The sequence below is a fragment of the Meriones unguiculatus genome, chromosome 20, assembly GCF_030254825.1.
Source record: "Meriones unguiculatus strain TT.TT164.6M chromosome 20, Bangor_MerUng_6.1, whole genome shotgun sequence".
NCBI lineage: Eukaryota > Metazoa > Chordata > Mammalia > Rodentia > Muridae > Meriones > Meriones unguiculatus.
In genome coordinates, this window is record NC_083367.1 from 68,330,390 (window position 1) to 68,350,752 (window position 20,363).

General features: G+C 44.2%; 1 protein-coding gene across 14 annotated transcripts in view; it reads left to right on the top strand.

Moving 5' to 3' along the window:
• Positions 1-20,363, top strand: part of Syne1 (spectrin repeat containing nuclear envelope protein 1) — a 459,455-nt gene that overhangs the window by 285,159 nt on the left and 153,933 nt on the right. For 13 of the 14 annotated variants that reach the window (XM_060373516.1, XM_060373529.1, XM_060373530.1 and 10 more), the window contains 8 exons: positions 2,604-2,789; positions 2,928-3,050; positions 3,725-3,907; positions 5,384-5,527; positions 10,074-10,268; positions 11,504-11,644; positions 18,300-18,467; positions 18,662-18,823. In XM_060373516.1, the coding sequence (XP_060229499.1) occupies positions 2,604-2,789; positions 2,928-3,050; positions 3,725-3,907; positions 5,384-5,527; positions 10,074-10,268; positions 11,504-11,644; positions 18,300-18,467; positions 18,662-18,823 (1,302 nt within the window). The remainder of the gene's footprint in view (positions 1-2,603; positions 2,790-2,927; positions 3,051-3,724; positions 3,908-5,383; positions 5,528-10,073; positions 10,269-11,503; positions 11,645-18,299; positions 18,468-18,661; positions 18,824-20,363) is intronic. The other variant, XM_060373526.1, reaches the window with a different exon arrangement.

Consider the following 20,363-nt stretch of genomic DNA (forward strand, 5'->3'; position numbering starts at 1 on the left):
ACATTTAAATAACCGCAGTGTAAAATTATTGTAAGTCTCATATAAAAACAATACCCTGGGGCCAGCGAGATTGCTCAGTAAAGGTGAGTACCACCAAGTCTGATGACATGAGTTCGATTCCCACGTCCTACCTGGTGGTAGGAGAGAACCGACTCCTGCGAGTTGTCCTCTGCTCCCTCCAGGTGTGCTGTGCACGCACCGTGGCCCTGTCCCAATAAATGACGTATTTAAAAAAGAAAAGAAAAGTTACTCTGGTTTGATCAAAAGTAGCGAAGGGTGAGAATTCATGAGACTATGAACACACATCCTCTCTTTTTATGTGACTCTTCCCCTGAAACACTCACCCCGCCCACGGTTCTTGTGTTTGTGTGTAGCTGCTGCTGCTGTAGAACCTTCTTTGGGACGTGCAGAAAATTCTTTCACATAAAAAGATACAGGGAAGTGTGGTGAGATTAGAGACATCACACCTGGAAGGAGAAAGGAAAAACTAAACTCCAACTGTGTGACTTGTAATGAAATATGTTGTCTCTCATTTCTGCCTTCTCATCTGTAATATGCAAATTCCAATAATATCCCTATGTCCATCACCTGGGAGCAGACCTCCGACACTTACCTGGCACAAGCTGGCGACCCAGCACATTGTCATTCCTGTTTCCTCTCAGCTGCAGCCAGGGCTGAGTCATGTGACTCACTCAGCCGGCCAGAGCAGCTGAGAACAGACCATGTATCCACACCCTGGAGGATATATTACTTCATTTCCTCTGAACTTAGGAGACAAAAATGTTCCTTTTCATTTGGTCATACTCTCTGGAAATTATTTCATCCTTTTTGTAAGTTACAGTTGAACTAAATGCACGTTTCTAACAGATCTTGTTACAAAATACAGGCTAGCTTTTATTGAGGTTACATGGGTAGTATCAAGTGGTCGATATTTTCCCATAGGACTTATCTTGTAAGTAAATTTCCTTTTTTTCTTTCAATCTGATATGGTTCTGGATATTTTTTTTTCCTCCTAGAATGTTTCCATGACTCAAATTCCAGCCCCTATCTGTCATCTCTCCTCCTCTCAGTCACATACACTCCTCCAAGCTACAGACAACTGTATCTCTCAGAGAACTCTAATCATTTGCAGTGTGGTATACTTAGTTGTCAACAGACTAGACTTATGTCACAAATTAGCTGGTAAATGGTGAAAATACAACCAAGTTCTAGGAATCTAAAGATGCAGATTCAAGAACAGAAAAGAAAAAGGAGATTTTAATTGTCAAAATAATAAAGCAGTAAAAATCACGTGAAAAGCAATTACCTTAATATATGGTGGTTATCAAAGATGGCAGGGCTCTGCCCTGTTGATTTTACTTCCTGGATTCCGTAACTGAGGCTATCATCCAAAATGTGGAAAATATTTAATGTCCTATTAATGACTGTAGTGAGATTTTATTATTTATTTGTTTGTGTTTGTGTGTATGTGTGTGTGTGTGTATGTGTGTGTGGGGGTGAATATTCATGCACACATGCAGGTAACCGTCAGAATACAACTATCAGGAGTCAGTTTTATCTTCCTTGCTTGGGATGCCAGCATCCAAGCAAGCTGACCTGCTGAGCCGTTTTGATGGCCCTGCAATGGTGTAAAGAAAAATTAAATGTCAGATTGCACTTTTGTAAGATATTTGCATATAGTGGAACATACTATAAGTTTCAGAAAAAGCAATCTTGAAGATTTTCATGGTGGTTTTCAGTTTTTGAGATGACATCTTGCTGCATAGCCATGCCACACCTAGAATTTATTACGTACGTGGTCCATCCTGGCTTTGAACTCACTGCACTCCTGAGTGTTGGGACTGCAGGCATAAGCCACTATGCACATCTGAAGAGATCACAGAGCTAAACAACTCCCTTTTATGCATGTATATAATAATATTGAAATTTTATTTCCTACTGCCCTTTTTATTCTTTAAGATTTGTTAATTTTCATTTTATATGTGTGAGTTTGAAGACCTGGTAGATACAAGAAGATAGAGTTGGGGTGCTTGGAACTTGAGTACTAGGCAGTTGTGAGCTAGCATTTGGGTGCCGTACCCCCTGCCCTCCCTATTTTTACTCCTCCTGTCATCGCCTTTGTTCCCCAGAGAGCTCAGGCTTTCGTGAAGTCTACATGTTTTAGTATAAATGTGGGAAAATGCAGGCCCAGAGGTGTGATGAAGACACACATGTGTTCAAGCATCACAGCTGCTGGAATCTCACGTCCTGCTTCGTGAGGAGGCAGCCTGGGTGTGAGAGAGCCTGGACCAGCAAGTCCCACACGCAATAACAAGTGACCTTTGTAAGCCATTAAGGTTCCCGGACTTGACCTTTTTGTCTATACCATCAGGATGACAATGTACAGCCTGTAAGTGGGCTTACGGGGTGAGACGGTCAAACGTTGTACCATGCTCATAAAAGCCCACATGGCATGCAGGCCAAGTGTGTGCTACAGCTTAGTTCTCCCTGACCTCTTCTGAGCCCATTGGCCTTTCCACTGCACATATGCAAATCTGCATTTCTATGCATACCCATATCCCCACCTACCTGTCAGTTTCACAAATATCAATGCTTCACTCTAGACACTGCTGGAAGAATCTGAAGAAATCGACAGTGACCTGGAAGAGATGGCCGAGAAAGTGCAGTGCCTTGCCAATGTGTACTGTACAGAAAAACTGTCACAGCAAATGGCACAGTCAGGACGGGAGACTGGGGAGTTGCGGCAGACCCTCAGAGGTCGTTTGCAGAGTCTCCAAGATGCAGCCAAGGTAAAAAGCAAATGAGCAAGCAGACAACTGGCATGCTCAAGGGGAGAAAGTGTCCACCCACGATGAGATAGGTTCTTCAGCTATGACCTCGAACTTCAAGGTCACTGAATTGACGTTCTTGCCGGGTTTGTTCCCCAGGACATGAGAAAGTTTGAAGGCGAGCTGAGAAACTTACAGGCGGCTTTGGAACAGGCCCAGACAATTCTGGCTTCCCCAGAAGTGGGGCGCCTCAGTCTCAAGGAGCAGCTGTCGCATCGACAGGTGAGCAGAAAGAATTTAGGGTGGACTGGGGAAATGGCCCAGTCACCAGAGCTTTTGCTCTCAGATCACAGGAATGGATCTGGAGAACTCATGTTAAAACCCTGGGCATGGCCAATCCCAGCAGTTAGGAGGGAAGGGCAGGCAGACAAGCCCACCCAAGTGACATGAGGCCCAGGCCAGCAAGGGCTACATAGTGAGAGCCTCTGACAGAAAAACAGCACAATGAGACAGGGTGTCCTGTGCTTAAAACCCCAGTGCATGGGAGAAAGAAACCGAAGAATCCCTGAGGTTTACTGGCTACGCAGCTTACCCCACTTGGAAAGCTCTGGGCCAGAGAGCTGTTAGCCGAGTTTGCTGACCTCTGACCTCCTTACACATACATTTATGTGCAATCCCCATCATTTCCCTGCAAATAGGAAGTCAAATGCACATGTGCATTATCAACCCCCCACGATAATTTAGGATGAATGGGATGGTGGTGTCTATTTTTTAAAAATAGGATAAAGAGAAACGTGTTTTCTAAGCCCAGTGACAGCTTTAACACAATGCATTGTTTAGAACACGAATTCCTTGCAAACCCTGTTTGCCCGATAGCTACGATTCAGAGAATGTCGTTGTTTATATAACCCACGATGCAACACTAAAGGCTTCCACTCCAACATGGTCCCTTTCAGCATCTGCTGTCTGAGATGGAGTCCCTGAAGCCGAAGGTGCGAGCCGTGCAGCTCTGCCAGAGCGCTCTCCGGATCCCCGAGGATGTGGTCGCCAGCTTACCGCTGTGCCACGCGGCCCTGCGGCTGCAGGAGGAGGCCAGTCAGCTGCAGCACACGGCCATCCAGCAGTACAACGTCATGCAGGCAGGTTCAGCCGTGCTGTGAAGCAAGCTCAGCCAGCGGCGCCCACGCCAGCAGAGCGAGCACACATGAGTCATGGGCTGCTTTTCTTAGCATTGTGTGGGCTCAGCCATCAAAACACCCAGCATGCTAAATCTGACAGTCTGGTGTAGTTATATAAAATCAAGAGATTAAGGTTCTATTACGTGGATCATCCACAAAGGTCCGGGAAAGCTCTCTAAATATTACCCTTTAGTGAAAATTGTCTGTGTTTTCTTCTTTTTTTTTAATATAAAGGTGATTCATATACATTAATTTTTGTATGTGGTTATATATGTACTTGAAAAGAATCTAGAGACTGATGATATGGGTTTGCTGTTCTATATTACACAATTACTTTCATATTTCATCCAATTTGTACTTTTTTTTGCCCTACATACATCCAAACTTAGCCTTTCATATTTTGGGGTAATAAGAGAAGAATCATTTTCATGAAGAAATGAGCTTATTGTCTCTCCTTTTAAATAATATTCACCTGCTTTACAAATAATTGTATCTCGTTAAAACCCCGAGTGCTCATTTGATCAGCCATCTTTGATATTTATTACCTTGTAATGTGTTAGAGATCTGAGTCCTGAGGCTACAGCCCATGTTTAGTTGATATTATCTCTGACTGAAGCTCTTGGCTGGTGTCTTGCTATCTAGCATTGTTTAAAATTTGGTTTGCATTTTTGTGTGTGTACATTGATAGTGTGAGTATGTACATGTGGGGGGTTCATGTCCATGTGCACGTGTGTGAAGGCTAAAGGTCAACAGTCAGTGTCTTCCTCGATTGTCCTCTCCTTTACTTTTGAGACAGTCTTCTGTTGGACCAGAGCTAGTAGATTTGCTTAAGCTGATCAGTGAGCTGTGGGAGCCTCCTGATCCTGACCCCTCACTTCTTAATGCTGGTTACAGATGCGGCTTTTTGTTTAAGCTTGTGTGGCAGGCTCTTAACCAATGAGCCGTCTCCTCAACCCCTTAGCCAATTCTCTTGTGCAGAGAGATGAAGGAAACCTAATGTCCTGGCAGCTCATCTTCAGGACAATCTAAGTAGTCAGAACAGAGAGAATCCTAACTGCTCCCCTATTTTGATTTCATTAATAATTCTATTATAATATTTCAGAAAGATAAAGCAGATGTATTTAAGTGAAAGTTGATGATTTGTGCCATCTAAAATGACTTTACCCCCCTCTTTTTTATTTCCTGGACACGGGGAACAGAAGGTAACATTTATGGCAAAGCCACCCAAGAACTGATATAGAAAAACATATTCAGCCAGGCAGTGGTGGGGCACACCTTTCATCCCAGCACTTGGGAGGCAGAGGCAGGCAGATCTCTGTGAGTTGAGGCCATCCTGGTCTACAGAGTGAGTTCCAGGACAGCCAAGGCTACGCAGAGAAACCCTGTCTCAAAGAAACAGAAACAAAACAAACACCACATTCTCATTTTCCCCCCAAGGAGGCTGTGGTGCAGTACGAACAGTGCGAGCAGGAGATGAGGCATCTTCAGCAGCTGATAGATGGGGCACACAGAGAAATCGAGGACAGACCTGTGGCCACCAGTAACATCCAGGAGCTGCAGGCACAGATCTGTCGGCACGAGGTGAGACAGACGGGAGGGTGGAGTGAGAGCACTGAGCACTGGACACTGTCTCATTTCATGCAGTGGTTCTCAACCCTCCTAATGCTGTGACCATTTGTACAGCTCCTCATGCTGGGTGAGCTACAGCCCTGCAATTATTTTCGCTGCTATTTCATAACTGTAACTTTGCTGCTTTTGTAAACTATAATGTAAATATCTGTGTTTTTGGATGGTTCCTGTGAGAGGGTTGTTGGACTCTGAAAGGCGTTGCCACCCACAGGTTGGGAAGCACTGATTTAGTGGCTGGGGGAGAAGGCCCCTAGTCCTGCAGGAGCCTGCTTGGTTCCTGTAGAGCACTCTAGCTTTTTCTGCATTCTGCAGGTGGTTTTTGCTGACTTGGTAACACATGTATTCTCCTGTATTCTTCAGCCTCTATGAGCTGCTCATGTCTGTCTCACTGAGCACCCCAAGCATGCAAACAGATCAAAGACCAAAGAGCTAATGTCCGCTGTGCCGATGGCCTTCTTTTAAAGTGTGGCTCATGCTTGTTCACTAAGACCAGGAATCATCAGCTGCTCCTCCTGTCAAATGTGTCCTCTCCTTGTCCTTCGTATTCCTGGTCTCAGGTCTCACAGCTCCAGAGTGACAAAGCTTGGTGACATTCAGCAGAGAATTTCCTCTCCTGATCTGACATTTCCTATTAGGTCAATTCACTCTCCCTTGAGAGCTAAATGAAAAAGAGGAAGGAAGGAAGGAAGGAAGGAAGGAAGGAAGGAAGGAAGGAAGGAAGGAAGGAAGGAAGGAAGGCTAATAAAACAGCTACTTTTAAGAAAGTGATCTCTTGCGCTGCCAAATATAATGCTGATCAATTCATTATTTAGGTGATTTTTTTTATTGGAACAGAGATTGTGTGTGTGTAACATCATCATAAAAAGAGGAAGGAAGTTCAAGGCAAGGTTTCAGAGTCACCTTTTTGCAGAGTCACCAGGAGACTCAGTGACCTGCCTGATCCTGTCACAGCTTCTCCTGGTTGACACTTGTTAGCTTCATTCTGCGGCTTAGATGATGTCTCATGTAAATATGAAGCTCAGAAAAGACGAACACAGGAAGGGAAGTGCCAAGCGGAGAAGGCCTGAGTGGTACTAACATAAAAATCGGGATATAGGTTGTTTCCTGTATTTTTTGATCATTTTTATTGAATTTCAGGAGAGTCCACTACAGTTACAAATGCACTCTTAATGCTCATTTAATTTTTGAATAACTTCAAAAGGCACATTCCATTTGAAAAAACAAAAACGAAGCCCAGCTACTTTGAAGCCATACAGGAATGCTCCGGCTTCTTAGCTTTCTAGCTCACACAAAAGCCGTGCTCCTGAGGACAGGAGGCCGCCCAGAGGGTTGCTTTCTTTGCAGGGAACATGGGCCCTGGCGAACCCACTGTTAGAATCGTTTGTGGAAATGTCCAGCCCACGTGCACATGCATTTGTTCTCTTCTGAAAAGGGATAACTCATTGACCCACTTGGCTCTGTCTTAGTGACTGGATTTGCCTTAGTCTAGAGAGACTAGACAGTGTTCACGGGAGGAGGCCACCACCTGGGCTGACCATGGCATGTAGATTCCGATAGACCAAGTAAATCAAGGTCCTGGCGGCAGTAATAACAAAGGTCACAGATGCCTTTTATAAGTTTTGGAAAAGGTCAGGTCAGCATGAGCTTGTGGGGTGCAGCAGGGTGGAACTGTCAGATGCCTGTAGCCACAGGGTGGGCAAAAGCTAAGTCTGACTCTGCGGACCTCGTGGGATCCCCAGGCTTCACTCTCGGAGGCATGACACCTAAAAAAAAAAAAAAAAAAAAGGCAAGCAAACAAACAAAATGCTTAGATTTAATTAGTATTTTTAGCCGCAGGAGTGTAAATTAGACTTTCAGTTTTTTGTTTGTTTGTTTTGTTTTAATTCCCACAGTGAACTGTGTCTAGATGACAGGCTGCTGGCTCGATTCTGCTGGACTTCCCCCACCCCTGCTCATTTTCACGTGGGAGGGCAGAAACAGAGACTGAGAAACAGTAGCAGCCCACTGCATAACCAGTGTAATATTTGTCTTTTTAAATTATTCTAATATTTGTACCAATACAGACACAAAAGGCATAAACTGAGGTAAAAACCTGCTAGCTCAGTGAGGTAATTTTATCTTAACTATGTACAAAAAATACATATATTTACAAGCCTGATTCTATAACTAAACTGCTGACTCCCCAGAAATCGCCGTGTTTTGTTTTGCTTTGCTTTGCTTTGCTTTTTTTTACCTAGCTAGTCTACCTTTTTCTTGAACTCCTCCAAACCCATGCGGGCTCCTTAACTCTATTTCCTAGAATTCTGTTCTACCCTGTCCTGCCAGCTGCCCGTCTGTTGTTCTGCAAGCCCACAGAGAAATCCCTGTCTCTTCCTCTGAGCTCCTTCCACGAGGGCTCTTCCAAGCCAGGACAGAGAGCTCTCAAAGGTCCAGTTGCCATATACGAGTATCTACCTCCTCCTCTGCACCCATGTCGATCATGGTGGGGGGACTCCTTCCACCAGACCTCTCCTAAGCAACCAGCCTTAAAGCAGGCGGTGACTTCCCCTTCTTCTGCTTTCTTATCAGTGGAGGCTCTCACAGGCACACCCAAGCTGCTTCTCCTCCAGACACACCTAACTGCATCTGACAGCCACTGAAGCTGGCATATTAACAGTTGGGTTTTCTATGTACAATAATCAAATACCTTGTAACAATGTAACACACACACACACACACACACACACACACACACACACACTATTGTTTAAAAATGTTAATGTCTGGCCTGATATTCAGGTGGAACATGGCAGTAATTCCAGCACTAGGGCTGAAACAGGAAGATTGTGAGTTTAAAGCCAGATAAATCTACATAGCAAGACTCATATCTTTCAAAACAAAGCAAGCAAGCAAACAAGCAAACAAACAAAAAACCCATGCCTTCTACCCCACAAAAAAAAAAAAAAAAAAAGGAAAGAAAAGAAAAGAAAAAAAGAAAGAAAAGAAAAAGAAAAAATGTTGATGTTCAGTGTCTTGTCTTAAAGGGAGTTAGAGGCTCAAAGTATGAACGATCATGGCCTGGGAACATGGATTCAGATAGCCATCCCATAACATGTTTCCCTGAGGAAATGGTTTCATGCTATTATTGTAGAACAAAAGCAGGTCCTAAATCAAGACATTTTTAAGTGCCTTAAGGGGAAGCTTGGGTAGGTGGCTTATGGAAAAGCCAGGAAAGCTCTTCTTTAGGTTTCAGATGCATTTCAAGAATTTAATGCATCCCCAAAGGATTTACCTAACCACAAGGCCACACAGAGGCGGATGATGAGTAAGTGTTAAGGGTACTAAAGACAGTCTGTGATAATTTGTCCCTGATCCTGCAAAAGACCTGAAGTTCTAACCAACCAGCCTGATGGCCTCTTTAGGAGAGATGCAGCTCTTCTAGCACTTAGATTTCCAGTCAGAGAGTGTTCTCTCTCAAAACCAAGGGATAGCTTCTCAGGCCAAGGTGCCACACAAAAGGAAAAGGAAAGCAAGGGAGTCCTGCATTCATGTTACTATTTCAGCACATATGTTTTCAGTATGTCAAAGACACAAGAAATATTACTTCAATATCTTACAATTGTAGTGGTTTTTTATGCAAGTAAGAAAGTATAGTTGTAATATTCAGAATCTCACCACTCCCAGAACTGATCTGTATTTAATCCTTTTAGGAGCTGTGTGCTGTCCATAGGATAGTTACAGGAAGTTTCAGTTATGTCTCAAAATCATACTTTTTCAATAGCGAAATGAAACTGGAAGATACTAATTTGCATAGCAGTTTAGAGCTCTGCTTTGAACTATGAGAAACGATTGAGGTGTGATGTGTCTGCTGAAAGAATATTGCCTGAGAAGACATTATCTTGAGGTCAGTTGGCATATAAATTAAGAGTTCAAGACTACTTTTAGGGATCATTTCAATAGTTTGATCATTTCTATAGTTTGTATACCTATGATATACATCATAGATTTCGAATGTAAGATTCAGATTTTCAATAGAAAAGCAACGGTCGTGGGCATGGACACCAGCAAGCCTGTCTTAAGTGACTGCCACCTCTTGGATGTAGATAGTATAAGTGCTGCGAATTGCTGCTTTTTTTGTTTGTTTGTTTTAGTCGTCACATGACCTAATTTCCATGGCAGGAACCATCTGGTAAATTTCAGAGACTTCAGGTATTTTTGAGAAAGTAGCCCGTCCCTCATGTTGGAAGCTCATGATAGCATAAGGGTCACTTGCCAGGGCTCAAGGCCTGTCTGCACGCCGGGTCTTCACAGTGCGAGCTAGGCTGGGGAGCGCTGTCTGGGACTGGGCAGGGCTGCTCTGTGGTCTCCCTGCTGGGCTGGGAGCGCAGCAGTCGGCAGCTGCAGACCGCCTCAGGGCTCGGCTCCGCCTCTCATTGGCTGGGGGCAGCAGGAAGAAGAACGCTGCTACTGTTTCCTTCTGATGCTGCGCTGACACACACACGGGAAAATGTTTCCCCAGGAGCTGGCGCAGAAAATCAAGGGCTACCAGGAGCAGATCGCCTCTTTGAATTCCAAATGCAAGATGCTGACGATGAAAGCCAAGCATGCCACCATGCTGCTGACCGTGACCGAGGTCGACGGGCTGGCGGAAGGGACCGAGGACCTGGATCGCGAGCTCCTCCCTGCGCCGTCGGCCCACCCCTCCGTGGTCATGGTAAGGACCAGGTCTGCCCCTGCAGCTAGCTTTGCTCTTTGGACTGGAGCCTGGCTGCTGCTGGCCCTGGAGCCATCGCTACACTTCTTTCTAGCTTCAGAGCGGGTATATTCTAATTTAGGAGCCCCTTCCTTCATTTGCACTGACTGCCCAGGGACCAGAGCTGATCTTTAACCCTGTAAACAGTGGCAGTTGGGACTGTTAATATTGGGTTTGGCGGCTAAGATCCACCCTTTCATTCATGAGCAATTTTGCAATAACACTGACCCACTTCGGGCTTTATTTGGAAAATAATTCCTTTACACCACAGGGATGTGATAGTCACGACACATATAGTTAATTGCCTTTCAAGCCGAATATATATATATATATATATATATGCACATATGTAAGCATGTACATATATATGCATGGTAAAAAATAGAAGAAAAGCTATTATGAGAAAAATAAGGAAATTGAAAATTCAAAATTTAGTTGTGGATCAAAAGAAGGAGTCTCTATTTAACCTCCCTTTTGCACCATTATTTCCCCATACATTTTGGAATTTAAAATCCACTGAGTGTTCTGGTAACTACAGAGCCTTCTGGTGATGTGTATTTTCCTCACCTATGCCAAGCCTCAGGTAATATGTGACTCAACCCAAACCCGTGTGTGACTTTAAAGCAGTGGTTCTCAACCTTCCTAATGCTGCGGCCCTTTAATACAGTTCCTCATGTTGTGGTGACCCCCCAAACATAAAATTATTTTTGTTACTACTTCATAACTGTACTTGTGTTACTGTTATGAATTGTAATGTAAATATCTAGTAGCCAGGATATCTGATATTCAGTCCTTGTCTGGACCCGCAGGTTGAGAACCGATGTTTAGATGCTTTTATCTTCCTAGGATATTTGAAACTTGAGATGCCACAGTAGACCAAGTTTTTCACAGACTCTTTTCCTTGTTTGACTCATGCTATTTCTACTTATTTTATAAAGACACGAACACAATAAAAAGAGATGCTTTTAACCAACAACAAAACTCTTGGGGTGGGACATGCAGCCATGGATCTGTCTGTTTGAGAAAAAGCTCTAACACCATAGTCACTCGCCTTTAAATACTAACACGGAATTAATATGTAAATTAGTCTCAGTCCTGCTGGATACTGATGACCATCCTGAGCTGTGCCTGTTGAGGTTTTGTGCTAACGGAGCTAACTGATTTTTATGTCCTCTGGGCTACATTTTATGTGGCAGATGACTGCAGGTCGCTGTCACACTTTGCTGTCACCTGTCACTGAAGAGTCTGGGGAGGAGGGAACCAACAGTGAGATTTCCTCTCCACCTGCCTGTCGCTCCCCATCACCCGTGGCTAACACAGAAGCGTCTCTTAACCAGGTACCACCCCATCCACCTTTCTCCCTGTGAGCTCTAGGTGGATCCACTTTCCATCCTCCTTGTCTGTGGGTGTAACTCTCGGGCTTCACTGAATTTGGTCCAGGGGTACATCACTGGGCGCCGTAGTCACATTCATTACGATTGTCACGAAAGATGAGTCTCATATGTTGCCGCCTCTCCTGAGTTACTGACAGTGAGATGAGCAAGATTTAATTCATGAGAATTATCGCCCGATAGAAACATTTCTCTCATGCAAATTAAAGCTGAAAGAAGGCCCCTTTAAGGTCTTACAGGTTCCTGAAGCAATCACAGACCTGGAGTACTGTATCCCAAGAGAGAACACTGTATCCTAACAGAGAACACTGTATTCTAATAGTATGATTCTATGTCTCAGTTGAGCGTGGTGTTACACCAACCAAGCTTACTTTAATAGAAAACCTTGTATTCATATTAGATTTTCATTAGATTTTCATAAACGGGAGATGTACCTTGTTATGGGCTGCATTTTAACATATCTTACACTAAATATAGCATGTTCCAAGTTATGTGTCGAAACATTAGTGATACATATTTGACATTAGCAAAATACTTTAAAAATAACCAAAACTTTTAACGCATGACAAGTGGCGCTATGTCTTCAGCCAAAACAAATTTTGACAGATTTTAATGATGTTGCTAAGAAGTTATGTAACTGCTCAAGAGCTGAGATAATATTGTGAGGAAGCCACTAATTAGAGCAAGCATATTTCAGGCTGCACTATAAATCTATCGCATTGCTTTTATTTAAGCCAAAGGATTGAATGTGGAACTCCTGTGGGAATGAGAACGATAATACAAATAAAAAAGGGTGGTAACATTGATAAGATCTTTAGATAATATAAGGGCCTGCTGGTAGAAGTTGATACAGTTCTAGGGAAGTTATTAATTCCTCCATTCATCAGATATCATACTTAGCTGGGTGTTGTGGCTCACTCCTGTGATCCTAGCACTTAGGAGGCTGAGGTAGGATTACCCTGGGTTCAAAGCCAGCTTGAGCTGCATCATGAGTTTCCCTCCAGCTCAGGTTACAGAGTGAAAAAAGCCCAGTCTCAAAACTAACCAATCAAATCAAAACAAACCACCTCTGAGCATGTCCAGCCGAAGACCTTCTGCCTTCTGCTCAAAAAGAAAGGTCAACAAAAATTAAATAATGACGAGTAGTAAGAGGAATTTAACAAGAACAAGAAAAAAGAAGACACTCAGACCTCCTTGGGAGATTCAGGAAGCTGTTTTCCGTGTTCTGAATTAAAAATACGAATTACTCAACTTTTGATGATATGTTCTTTCCTGTGGTCACAAATGTTACTAGAGTCAGAGGAAATGGACTACAGTCAGCTGATTGTATATTGAAAGGATTACACAATATTCTTAAATTTCTCAAGTAGAACAATTAATCCTGAGCTTGAGACAGTCTGCTCTGGAAGTGTATGCCTCTTCTAATACTGTCTGTTTCTGCGCCACATCTTGGAAAATGCTTTCAGTGTACACATGAGTGTGTCCAGTACGTAATGATAAAACACATGCACATTTTTCTTGTTACTAGTTGACATCACTCATAATCACATCTTAAACTGAGGTAGATTAGGCTTCCTGTGTCTTAGTTTTAACGAGTCTCTTTTATGACAAGGAGGTGTCAATTAAATCCTATTCCTAGGCAAACATCCAGAGGGGGAATCCTGTTAGTTAGCAGACAGGGCTTGCCCGGGCCGAGTCAGACTGCCTGACTTACAGGGCACCATGAATCGCCAACAGATCCTTGGCGCTGTTTAATCAAATGAATCCAAAGATCCCATTGGCTGGCCCATGCACAGTGTAAATCAGATCAGAACGGGAAAAGGTGACAGCGTGGGCAGCCATGCACTAGATTTCAGAATTGGTGTGGAGACTGGGGAGCTTCCGGAGCTCCGGTTTCTAGACTGCCAGCTGTGCAGAATGTCTACAGGTACTCGAGGAGGAGCCCGATACACTGCCTCATACGGCACATGTGCAGATCTCTGCTACCTGACAGATTCCCCTCACAGTCAGTGTGCTCCCTGCTGACTGTGGGAGAGGAGAAACAAGGTGTCCTCAGAGTGCTGCTGGCTCCTTCACCTCCTTAGACACGAGCCACGATCTGGATCCCACAGAAGAGTTGGCTATCCCATTCAGAAGTCCCGGGAGATCACAGCCCTTCAGTGTCCAAGCTGGCTGTCCGTGGGTAGCTCCTCAGCTCCTCACGGATAAATGGAAATTCATTCAACACAAAATTGTGAACATTAAATGGGATGTTTAATCGTCACTACTTTTAAGACAAGAAAAGTGTTAATTGAATTGTAGGCAGATACGTCCGGATTTATTTCCTTGGGCGTTTTAACCTAGACACATAAACATTGAAACACATACATTTTTTCCTTTTTTTTAAGGATTTTTGAGACAGGGTTTCTCTTTGTAGCCTTGGCTGTCCTGGAACTCTCTCTGTAGACCACGCTGGCTTCAGACTCATAGAAATCTACCTGCCTCTGCCTCCCGAGTGCTGGGATCACAGGTGTGCACCATCACATTTTTTTTCTTTTTTTATTTTATTTTTTTTATCAGTTACATTTTATTAACTCTGTATCCCAGCCGTGTCCCGATCCCTCATTCCCTCCCAGTCCCTCCCTCCCTCCCTCATCTCCACTGTGCCCCTTTCCAAGTCCACTGATAGGGGGGACCTCCTCCCCATTCATCTGATCCTTTTTTATCAGGTATCTTCAGGACTGGCTGCAAAGTCCTCCTCTGTGGCCTAAAAGGACTGCTCCTCCCTTTGGGGGTGGGGAGACCAAAGAGCCAGTCATTGAGTTCCTGTTAGAAATAGTCCTTGTTCCCCTCACTTTGGGAAACCAATTGGTTACTGAGCTACCACAGGCTACATCTGAGTGGAGGTTCTAGGTTATATCCATACATGGTCCTTGGTTGAATGTCAGTCTCAGAAAAGACCCTGTGCCCAGATATATTTGGTCCTTGTGGAGCTCCTATCCTTTCCCCGTCACACTAACTCCCCTTCTTTCTTATGATTCCCTGTACTCTACCAAAGGTTTGGTCATGAGTCTTTGCTTTGAAAACACTGCTAGTTAGAGTCTTTCACATTTTAAATGGTGATTCCTCACTATACCAAGTAAGGTTGATGGCAGTTATTTACAGGGCTATGTAGTGATTTACTCAGTGATTTCAGGCGGTCCTTCCGCAACAGAGTCATATTACTCATATGCAAAGGATGACGGACTTTCAGCTTCTTCTATGAAACCAATTGTCACGTAGGCATGAGCCATATACATATAAAGACAATTTTTTTTTTTTGTAACAAACTGTATTCTAGCTCTTTGGGGGCCTTCTTTATTTATAATAGAATATGTGACTAAGACATTTTTATGATATTTAAAGCCAGGCTTTTTTTTAATAAATTGGTGGCATTAATAATCGAATTCCACCTTAGCCTACATTCAGAGGCTCCTGATGATACTCAGTCCACAGATGGAAACATACAGGTTTTTCCTATATATACACACCTACCACGAAATTATTTTCCAAATTAGGGGAAATAAGAGATTACCAACAGCAGCAATCAGAGAGAACACTTATATCAGTGTAAACGTATACTTTTTATGAAGTGCTCATCATGCAGTTTTCCATTTAAAATTTCAAGACTGTGGTTAACTGTGGTCACCGGAAGGGCTGAGAGCAAGATCCTAGGCATAGGTACGGGAGATTACTGCATCACTTCCTATTCCTACAGAGTGAGTTTAGGCACAAGGTTCCTTATAGACGCCCCTACCTGCTGTTTGTTGAACACACAGAACATGCTCAGCGTGAAAGGCCTTGCGCCATATGGCAGTATTAAGGCGCTCACAAGTTTGTGATCACAGGCTGGTGGGGCCTGAGGAGGGGAAGTGGAGTGGGGTGCGATGGAGACCACAAGGCAGCAGCCAGGACAGGTGGTTTCAGGCATGCCCCATTACCTGTGAGGGAGATAGGTGGCAGGATGCTGGGATGACAGGAGGGAAGCTTTCTCAGCTAGAAGCAGAGAACCTGGAGGCAGCAGTTTCAGGACAAGTGGAAACACTTGGAGTGGGAAGGGCTGTGAGAGGGGCCCTCCCAGCATGAAGGACTGTATAAATGAATTTATGGTGCCTGAATGAATCAGGACTTTATCCAGACGACAGCAGTGATCCACTGAAGGAATGAACCAGCAGCTACCTATAAGATCTTAGGACAGATCATCCTGGAGCAGTGGACACAGCAGAAGTGCGGGGAGGGGCGTGTGAGTTACCTGCTTGTTGCTGTGATAAAATGCACTGACAAAGCAACTCTGGGGAGAGCTGGCTGGTCACATCACATCTGTATTCAGGAACATAGAGAAAATAAGAAGTGGGCTGGCTATGAAGCATGCACCGTATGTGTGTTCCACACATGTGTATATTGTGTACGTGAATTGTATGTGTATTGTACATGTTTACTACATTTGTTTTGTGTACTGTATGTCATGTGTGTGCATTTTATGTGTGACACACATGTACACATGCACTCTGGGAAGTAAATTTGGATTGATCAAGATGGTGCCAGGGAAAGGCATAAGGAGGAACAAGTGCCCAGGTGGCTGGGCCATCAGTAACTGTTAGGGCTGAGCTGGAAGCTTCAGCAACAGTGACAGGGTGGCTAGGGGGCGACCTTCTACTCCATGTTGAGCCAGTATGTAGAATGGGTATAACTTGTTTCAATTACTAAGCCTGAGAGGAAAATTCTGCTCACGTGCCCCATCCCCAGTCGGAACTAACGCTGCTGTCCTGCCCTTCTTCTGGCCCGAGACAGGCCAGCCCCACCCCAGACACCAGACTCCTTCCTGCTGTTAATGTTTGCCCTCGTGGCTGCAGCCTTTCTTTGCAGATTTTCCACAGTTCCTGCTTTAAATTGCCGTAATTACCTCAACAGCGCAGCTGCAAATGCATTGAGCTTTACAATAGCAGCTGACAGAAAACAAACATTGCTCCCATCTTAAGGCTCAGAGAAATGCACAAAGGAACCATTGAACACGCGGGGTCTAGGGAGAAGGTTCAATCAGCAAGTGCCGACCAAGACTTGGCATCTATGTAAAAGCCAGGCATGGTGGTGCCCACCTGTAATCCTAGCGCCAGGCAGGCAGAGATCCCCGGAACTCGGTGGCCAGCCTGCCTACCTGGATCAGTGAGCTGCAGGCTCAATGGCAGACTCTTTTGAAGAAAAATAAGGTAAAGGCTGATCAAAGAAGATGCCCAAAATCAACATCTGGCCTCCACAGGCAAGTGCACACATGCAAACACACAGAAGTTCACATACCACAGACATAGACACATGCTGTTGAAAAAATGGGACGCACAATGGCGTCCAATAACTGACATCATAAAATAAGAAATATGTATGTGATACATATATGTGTGTATAGAATAGACATACAACACAGCAAACTAAAAGACAGTTGAATCCATGAGTGTTGAACATTAACTTTGCCGATTTCCCATGTTCTTTCAAGAAATCAATAGATGGGTGTTGGGCGTTTAGTTTTTATTTTGCTTTTCAAGACAGGGTCTCTCTGTGTAGCCCTGGCCACCCTGGAACTTGCTCTGTAGTCGAGGCTGGCCTGAAACTCAGCCATCCACTTGCCTCTGCCTCCCTAGGACTAAAGGCGGCCACCACCACTGCCCGGCATAGGCTGATCCTTTAACATTACTAGTTTCTTATATTTTCCCGCCATTTAATATTAAAAACAATTATTTTTTTGTGAATAATGCACTCACACATAGTGAAATATGGCCTCATTTGCAAAATTAATATCTATGGATTGATTCTGTCCTGAGACAGTCTCCTATAGCCTGAGCTGGCTTCAAACTTGCTATGTAGCTGAGGGTAGCATTGAACTCTCAAACCTTCTGCTTCTACCTAGACTTAATCTTTAAAAAAAATAATCTTTTCAATAGTTATTCAGAACTTTAACCAATGTTGTGTAGTACGTTCTGGGAACAGGCTCAGGTACATCTCATCCTTTTCCTATATTGGTTCAGTACATGCAGAGTGGCTAAAGAGATGTATGCTAGCTGAATAAAAGTACCCTAAGCAATTAGAGGTGTGCTGGTTAAATATGGGTATGTTGGTTAATTAGCAATGTGTTAGTTCCTTGAGGTGTGCTGGTTAAATAGAGGCATACTGGTTAAATGCATGTCTTCTGGTTAAGTAGGGCTGTGCTGGTCAGATAGAGGTGTGCTGGTTGAAGAAGTATAGGTTAGCTAGAGATGTACTAGCTAAGTACAGGTGTGCTGGTTAAAGAGAAGTAAGCCTGCTAAATAGAAGCTACTGCCTGAAGAGTTTGCATTACCATTTTACCACGTATGAAATAAGAAGGTGTTTTGGCAATTTGAAATAGTGATGTGCTTGATGAGAATATTAAAGCAATTGTAATACTCTTTGCTATTCTTTTTCCAATCTTTATTTTTAAATGTCCTAGCCTACTGAGTTTGTAGCACCCAACAATGAATGTAAGTCTTAGGTCTTTCCACTGCATGCAGAACTGTTTCCTAAGCACGCTGAACTTGCCTTTCCTTCCCGCTCTGACACTGTGCTTTCCACCCAGGACATTGCGTACTACCAAGCCCTATCTGCAGAGGGGCTGCAGACAGAGGCGGCAAGGATTCCCCCCAGCGCTGCTGCACCCCAAGATTTGTATGAGCCAGGACTGGAGCCTTCAGCGACTGCCAAGCTGGGCGACTTGCAGCGTTCCTGGGAAACCTTAAAAAATGTGGTAAGCCTTTAAAGCGTCGCGGTGGTCAAGCTCGCCAGACACCCACAGCTTTAGGTATCGTCTTATGAAATACCTGCGGAGTTACACATCTAGGACACAGTCAGACGCCCTTGGGTAAAGCTGTGAGGAAAGAAGTGTCACAACCTGCCAGATAAGAAGTAGGAAGCCGTTGGTAAGATCCCCTTTCTTTTCAGATCAGCGAGAAACAGCGGACTCTCTACGAAGCCTTGGAACGCCAGCAGAAGTACCAAGACTCGCTCCAGTCTGTCTCAGCCAAAATGGAGGCCATGGAGATGAAGCTGAGTGAGAGCCTCCAGCCCGGCCGGAGTCCAGAAAGCCAGATGGCCGAGCACCAGGTAAAAATAGCAGTCGCAGTGACTTCAGCTTCCTGTGTGATGGGATCTGTGTGCACTGTCGTTGGCCTGGTGTTAGCGAGATTCCAAAAGGTGGGAGTTTCCTCCTCCATCAGGGTGGGATCCAAGCAGGAAAAAGAGAAAATCAGACCTGGATTCTCATTTTAAAAAGCTACTTACATTAGTGTTGCTTTGGGATTTTTCTGATACCAAGTGTGTTTCCTTGCAGTTGCCAGACTGTTTTTGTTTAGTTATGAGCTGTTGTTAGTTAGAATAAATTACATCCCGAGTCGGTCTCATCTGGGAATGACTCCCAGTCTTCAGGGAGGAGGTCTAAGTTTTTGTTTGTGTTGTTCTGACTCCAGTCATTTTTAAAAGCTTATATAAGTTAGAGAAAGTGTCAGATTTATGTGAAGAAAGAGCTGATTCTGTACATCAAACTTAGAACGATACTGTTAAAAATATATCAGTTTAAAATTATGCTGAGATACATGGATACTTGGGAAGTGGGTGCTGCCAGTGGGGCCCACGATCTAGAGCTCCCAATGTACGTAGTCAGTACTTTAATGACACCTATGTGACAAATCTGGGGCCTAAAGATGTGGAGACCTTTGTTCCTCCCCTAACCCTAAACCTAACCAGGACCCAGGAGCACATGACAACCCTCCACAAATCAGAGGGGAAGAAAGGTGTCTTTATGTGTTCACTGAGCTATGCGTCCAGTGTGCTGGCACCTGTCGTTCTTGCGTAGACTCCAGGTTCTGCTCCTAGTACCTCTGTGGTGGCTATCACATGGGTAGCTCCAGTATCAGGAATCGAACATGTGCTTCTGACATCTGTGGGCCCAACGGACTCAGGTGGTGCAGATGTGCCACGTGCAAGCCGTCAAACACATAAAAATAAATAAATCGTCACACAGAAAAAACAAAACAAAACAAAAACAGAAGAGAATTCTACCAAGACTTCTAAGAATTCTACCAAGACTTCTAAGAATTCTACCAAGACTTCTAAGAATTCTACGAAGAATTCTAGCACGCAGGAACGTGCAAGTCCAGAGCGGCTAGGTCCACAGAGGAGGGGGTCACAAACGGAACAGGAGCTGGAGACGTGGCTCAGTGCCACCAAGCGGTAAAGAGCAATTCCTACTCCTCCAGCACCCCTCTGGGAGACTCATGACTACCCACGTCTCCTGCTCCAGTGGATCAGAGTCCAGGTTAGGGTTAGGTTGGACTTTCCAATGTCGTACTGACTCAGCACACAGCACACATGAGCACAGGTCTGCATGTCCTCGGGCCCCAGTTTGGTCACCTGTCATTAAAGTACTGTGTTCGAGTGGGAGCTCTGTACCCACACACTTGCGGCACATACACAGAAACACATGGACACATAAATAAATGATAAAATCTAAATCTTAAGAAGAGAACAAAACATCAGTTTTAATAGAAGAAAAGTATGAAAGTACAGGGTGATGGGTGTGTCTGCTAGAGACAGTGCAATTTAATAGCTTTAGAAATGACACTAGGGCTGGAGAGATGGGTCAGAG